The sequence below is a fragment of the Myxine glutinosa genome, chromosome 4 (genome assembly GCF_964187855.1).
Source record: "Myxine glutinosa chromosome 4, kmMyxGlut1.1, whole genome shotgun sequence".
Classification (NCBI taxonomy): Eukaryota; Metazoa; Chordata; class Myxini; order Myxiniformes; family Myxinidae; genus Myxine; species Myxine glutinosa.
Window position 1 is genome coordinate 38554030 of NC_136264.1, and position 6453 is coordinate 38560482.

The following is a 6453-nucleotide window of genomic DNA, read 5'->3' on the forward strand; positions in this document are numbered from 1 at the left end:
TAAACATTCTAAGTTTGATCAAAATCTGTTAATATTTGTGGACGCTAGAGTGTTAATGTCGTTTTCATGACCAAAAACAAAATGGCGGCCATTTTGTGACGGATTGGGTTGGAATGCAATGGCAACCTACCTTGTGTGGTAAGGGTTAAACATTCTAAGTTTGATCAAAATCTGTTAATATTTGTGGACGCTGGAGTGTTAACGTCGAAAAGTTACCGGACGACAGACGACGACAGACGACGACGGACGCCGGAGGGTTCAGCATGTGATGAACTCAACTGGACTACCGGACAGTCCGGACTACTACTGAGTTAACAAAAGAAATAAAAATGTTTTGACCCCGACGTGATTTGAACACGCAACCTTCTGATCTGGAGTCAGACGCGCTACCGTTGCGCCACGAGGTCTTCGGTACAATATCGCTCTCAGAATTTTTACATAGACATAAAACGTTTTTTCATGCTCAAGAAATCCCAATAAAACGTATTTTCGAAGTTTGTTTCCACATCGAAATGATATATTTATGACGTAATATCAGATCTTCAATTTCCATTATAAAATAATGAACGTGCCTGGCACAGATTTTCCAAGCGTTTCCCTTGTCGTTTTCAACATTCGAATTCCCAACTTATTTATCCAATTTAAAAACTCTTTTGGCAACGCTGCGGATTATTATCAGAAGTGCTTCGTGAACCACAGCAGCCGGCAGCGGAAGTGACTCGAGACAGGTTTATTTGCATTCAACATTTTCATCGCTCTTCGTAAGAATAAATCTCCAGTCGATGATAATTGAATTGAAATGCCCGTGTGTCTTGTATTTAGTATATATACATGACGTAGAATTTATATTCTCAAAGAAACATCGATTTATTACAATCTGGACGACAAAGCCAGCCCACTGAGCTCTGTAATACGGAGGAACTACCGGGTGATGACAATACGTTTGCTGAGGAGGCCACGCGGCCGCCATTTTTGGACTCCTTACCAACCGGAAGTTCCATCGTAAGCAATGTGGAAAAACATCAGAGGAGCACGTTTTCTAATAAATTGAGTTTTTATTTATTATCGGGCTTTTTCATGTTGTGGTAGAGCAGGTTTTAAAATAAACAGGTTTTTATCGCGCTGTTTTACGTTGTGGGGAGTACCAAGATGACGGCCGGCGACTTCAGTTTTCTCAGCAAACCGGTGATCCAGTGATATTTAGAGTGAGGCACGAGTGTTTTCCTCGGGCGGCAGCATCACTGTATTTATTTCGAATTTGACCATAGCTTGTCACGTATCTCATATCAATGGACACTGTATTTTAATTATATCCACTTTGTGTGAATTTGTTCTGCGGAAAGACTTTATCGACATTGCAGCGCTGATGGGAGAGTGAAGAGCAGCTTCATTGGCGGTGTATAATAGTTAATTTTATTTAAACTGGTCTCCATGCGCTTACGGATCTCAAACATCGTGAGAGTCTTTGAGGCGAAGTTATGACATGGGAAAAATTATACTTTTTATTCTTGTGAAATATATCCTGTGTAACATCCTCTCCCCGAAAGTGCAGTCATTTAAGATATTTCGTGATTCAGTCTTTAATCCTAAATAATAATAATAATATCACCACGACCCCCCGAGTATGGGTTGGCGGGTTCCCGTAGCCGCTAGCCCTTCATGGCGGATTTCCAATTGCAGTATTAAATTTGCGACATTGATTGACGAAAGCTCATGAATCGCAACTGATGCGGTTTGGTAAGAGAGCCAAGGAATACTAGTTATGTTTTGTTATCGATACTTTTTGACATTGGAAATAAATTCGGAAGACGCGTCAATTCTGTTCAATGGAGATCGTCAGTTGGAACATCAACGGTCTCCGCACGACCCGCGTGGAGGAGACCCAGAGGTCCTCCCTTAAGGTGTTGTTAGACTCTTTGAGAGCCGATGTGATCTGCCTGCAGGAAACCAAACTGTCCCGTACGTGTTCCTTCTGTCCACCCAATGCCAATGGGGTACAATCAGAACTTTTACGAGGGGACTGGAGGTTGAGCGCGGGGAGGGGGGTTTGGGGTGTGGACAGGGGGGGGGAGAGGGGTTGGGGGGTGTAGAAGGGTGTGGTGGTGGGGGGAGTGATCTGGTGGGGGGGGGGGAGAGGGGTTGGGGGGTGTAGAAGGGTGTGGTGGTGGGGGGAGTGATCTGGTGGGGGGGGGGGGGGGGAAGAGGGGTTGGGGGGTGTAGAAGGGTGTGGTGGTGGGGGGAGTGATCTGGTGGTCGGGGATAGGGGGGGGGGGAGAGGGGTTGGGGGGTGTAGGAGGGTGTGGTGGTAGGGGGGAGTGATCTGGTGGGCGGGGGATAGGGGGGGGGAGAGGGGTTGGGGGGTGTAGAAGGGTGTTGGTGGTGGGGGGGAGTGAATCTGGTGGGGGGGGGGGGGGGAGAGGGGTTGGGGGTGTAGAAGGGTGTGGTGGTGGGGGGGGAGTGATCTGGTGGTCGGGGATAGGGGGGGGGGGGGGGAGAGGGGTTGGGGGGTGTAGGAGGGTGTGGTGTGGTGGGGGGAGTGATCTGGTGGGCGGGGATAGGGGGGGGGGGGAGAGGGGGTTGGGGGGTGTAGGAGGGTGTGGTGGTGGGGGGAGTGATCTGGTGGGGCGGGGATAGGGGGGGGGGAGAGGGGGTTGGGGGGTGTAGGAGGGTGTGGTGGTGGGGGGGAGTGATCTGGTGGGGGCGGGGAGAGCGGTTGGGGAGTGTAGTGGTGGTGGGGGGAGTGATTTGGTGGGCGGGGAGAGGGGGGGGTTCTTGAGTGGAGGGGGTCCAGGGAAGTTTGGGGGGTAGGTGGGAGGGTGGCGTGGTCAGTGTGTGTGGTGGGTGGGTGGGAGGGGTGGCGTGATAAGTGTGTGTGGTGGGTGGGAGGGTGGCGTGATAAGTGTGTGTGGTGGGTGGGGAGGGTGGCGTGATAAGTGTGTGTGGGGAGTGGGTTGGTGGGCGGAGGCGGGTGGGGGGTCCAGGGAAGTTTGGGAGGTAGGTGAGAGGGGGGCTGGGGGGAGGTTCTGGAGTGGGTGGGGGGGTCCAGGGAAGTTTGGGAGGTAGGGGAGAGGGGGGTGGGGGTGGAGGTTCTGGAGTGGGTGGGGGGGGGGGGGTCAAGGGAAGTTTGGGAGGTAGGTGAGAGGGGGGCGTGGTAGGTGTGTGTGGTGGAAAGGGGGAGTGGGCGGGTAGGGGGTTCTGGAGTGGGTGGGGTGCCTCGTGAAGTTTGGGGGGTTGGGGCGCGTGGGGAGTGGGTTGGTGAGTGGAGGAGGGTGTGGTGGTGGTGGGAGGAGTGATTTGGTGGGCGGGGAGAGGGGGGGTTATTGAGTGGAGGGGGTCCAGGGAAGTTTGGGGGGTATGTGGGAGTGGGTTGTGGTCGGTAGGTGGGAGATCTGTACTCTGACCAACGGGGAGAACTGAAACCTTCCTTCATCGTTGCTCCCCTAACTTTATTTTGAAGTGCAAAACTGTTCCTCCCACTTGTGTGCAGGAGATCTTCTCGATGAGCCTACAGCAATTATTGAGGGTTACAATGCCTACTTCAGCATCTCGCGTACACGCAATGGCTATTCCGGTGAGCATTTCCTTTTACTAAGTACATGATGAAAAATTCCTCGGTGCAGGACTTAGTGAAGTTGCTGCAGACAGTGAAGAAGGAAAGTGAAAAAGCAGATCTTAATTTAAACCTAAAACAACACTAAGATCTTATAAACTGAGAAGATCGACATGTTCAGATTGGGAGATGATCACGTGGAAATAGTGGAAAGTTTCATCTTCATCGGTTCTAACATTGAAGTGAGTGGACAATGTAGAGGAGAAATTATTAGACCGTTATCACTGGGGCGAATAGCAATTCAGGATTGACAAAGATCTGGAAAGACAAAGATGTGACAAAACAAACCAAGAGGAGGCTGATGAATGCTCTGATATTTCCATTTGCAATGTATGGATGCAATGTATGCCGTGGGCAGTGAAGAAAGAAAGGAAGAAGATTGACAGTTTTGAAATGTGGTGTTGGAGACGAACGTTTAAAAATTCCCCGGACTGCAAGAAGAACGAACAAATCGGTGCTTGAAGGAATTTGACCACATTGTACATGAGAAGTCATACTTTGGACACATCACGCTTGCAGAAAACAAAAGTCTTGAGAAATCTACCATGCTTGATATGGTTGAGAGAAGAAGAAGAAGAAGAAGAAGAAGAAGAAGAGGCAGAGCTTGTATGTTCTGGATGGATGAATGGGGTAAAGACTGCATCCAAGCTGTCTCTGCCAGAGCTTCGGTGAGCAGTGCAGGATAGGGATGTTTGGAAAAATCTGATCATGAATATCACCAGAAGTCGGACACAACTTGACTGGATATTTCCTTGGGACGCATCCCGAATGTATGAAATTGTCTGAAATTCAGGCTTTGGGGTTGTTGTTGTTGATTACCCTTGAATACAGAGTGAGCACCTTGTCCGAAGAAAGGCATTCTCCCACTTGGAGTGAAGGGTTTTTACGTGACTCGGCAAATGCCCAGAAGTTTAATGTATCTTTCTAAACAATGTTGCAGATGCTGAATTTTAAGTCTGCAATCGTTGGTGATTGGCCTGCACATCCTTTGACCGAATTAGTACTCCATCCTATCGGTTCAGACAGGAATGCTAAACAAACTTCCCTTTAGAATCGACCCGAGAGACTTTGAGACCTGATCTTCCAGACTTGGGTGGCAACTTAACACTCAAATCCAAAGATTCTACTCCAGTTCTGGTAGATGTACAGTCTTGTTTGTACAGAGTAAGTGGTAAGGGACCATCTTCATATCAACTGTGTAAAAGGGTGTGGCCATAGGCCTTAGGGGGAGGGGCATGTGGGATGTGCAATTACAAATCCAGAATGCCATTTCTCATCATTGGCACAAACAAAACAAAAGATTATATATTTACAGGAATTAATGTTATCTACAGGAAAAAAAAATAAAATAATAATAATAAATAAATAATAATAATAATAAATAATAAAAAAAAAAATATATATATATATATATAAAGTGGGTACGTGAATGCTAATAGTTTTGCTCATTTGTTCCTGTCAGAATTTGAAGTGCCACAGGTATTTCGTTCATTCTTCGATGATGTTCTTAATATGTGTGCACCTTAGGTGTGGTCACGTACTGCAAAAATAGCGCAACACCTATTGCTGCAGAAGAGGGCCTGTCGGGGCTACTGGTGGGACACGGCCGTAGTGTGGGCTGCTATGGAGACACGTCCTTAGATGCAGAAGGCCGGGCAGTAATCACCCAGCACCATGTGGTGTATGTATGATCACCCTGCGATCTAAGCACAGGACTTATTCCCAATTCTCAAGCAAGCACTTAGCTAAGTCCAATCCTCTATTTGCACATTTTTTGCTTCAAATTAATCAGCAAATATTTGCATGTTTCAAATCGACTTTAATTCACCAAATATATTGTTGCGGAGATGCGGTAGGTGTTGAAGGGGGTAACGTAGGATAGTTATTTCATTCTTAAATGGTCAGCACAGGACTTGCGGTATTTGTGTACAAGGATCATTTGACGTGTTGAAGTATGTCGAGACAGATTTACTTATGATCCTTCAATTCTGTGTTGTCTGGACCCGATATCCCTTGTTAAACCTTCAAAAATTGTCCCTGATATCTAACATTTAAATATTTATTTTAAAGCACACACATTGCCTTGAGGAGCAAGATGCTTGATGGCAAGGCAGTTAACATCACGTGTTGGCGTGTGGAAAAGGAAAAGCTCATGCCTTTGGACATGCAAAAAAGCTGTTAACAGTTAACGACTGAGTGTGGAGCTTTTAACGCCTGATTGGGCAGAGATGATGATGCCTGGAGAAGCGACCGAGAGAGGTGATAAAAAAGGACAGATGCGGATCGATTTGCTTCCTGAAATCAGAAGAGTTTTCTCCTTGTTGCTGTTGGCTCTGCCGCGCCTCACCAAACAAGCTGCGTCCCTTTTTCTATCCTGGTCAGCGGCATGGAACCGCTGACACAGCGCCTCACCCTCATCCCCTCCTGCCCACCCACCCCACCCCCACCGGAACCGGAACTGAACTGCCACCAGACTCTTTGCCAGGCTCTACTTCCGGGTTTTCCAGTCATCAAATTGTCTGGTGAATTCCCTAGTCTGTCCGAGTAATGTCATGTGAACGGTTAAATAACGGTTAAGCCGGTCATTTATCACAGGCACGGGAATTATTACAGTGCTGTAGATTAATTCTGAAATACCGTCTGTAATTGCTGTAAATATGTGCTTCTCTCCCCTCCAACATTTATTTAATCTGATGAATTCCCTTAACTTGTGTAAAGTGTTACGGATTCGTCACTTCCGTCGTTGTGGTTTTCATCCAATGTAAGCATTTTTGGTTCCATGTACTATTCTTGGTATAGTTTGAGTGAAATGGAAATAACTGTCTTCAAAAGGAAAAATTAGT

At 47.3% G+C, this 6453-nt stretch overlaps 1 protein-coding gene and 1 non-coding gene across 3 annotated transcripts in view; one reads left to right on the plus strand and one right to left on the minus strand.

The window, feature by feature from the left end:
• Positions 1–335: 335 nt before the first annotated feature.
• On the minus strand, positions 336–407 carry TRNAW-CCA (transfer RNA tryptophan (anticodon CCA)). The gene has a single exon. It is a non-coding gene; the product is annotated as a tRNA-Trp (tRNA).
• Positions 408–1467: 1060 nt separating this feature from the next.
• APEX2 (apurinic/apyrimidinic endodeoxyribonuclease 2) overlaps positions 1468–6453 on the plus strand; it is a 25601-nt gene continuing 20615 nt past the window's right edge. Inside the window, exons 1-3 of one of the 2 annotated variants that reach the window (XM_078775639.1) lie at positions 1468–1959; positions 3488–3571; positions 5138–5291. In XM_078775639.1, coding sequence (XP_078631765.1) covers positions 1827–1959; positions 3488–3571; positions 5138–5291 — 371 coding nt within the window. In that variant the 5' untranslated portion in view covers positions 1468–1826. The remainder of the gene's footprint in view (positions 1960–3487; positions 3572–5137; positions 5292–6453) is intronic. The other variant, XM_078775640.1, reaches the window with a different exon arrangement.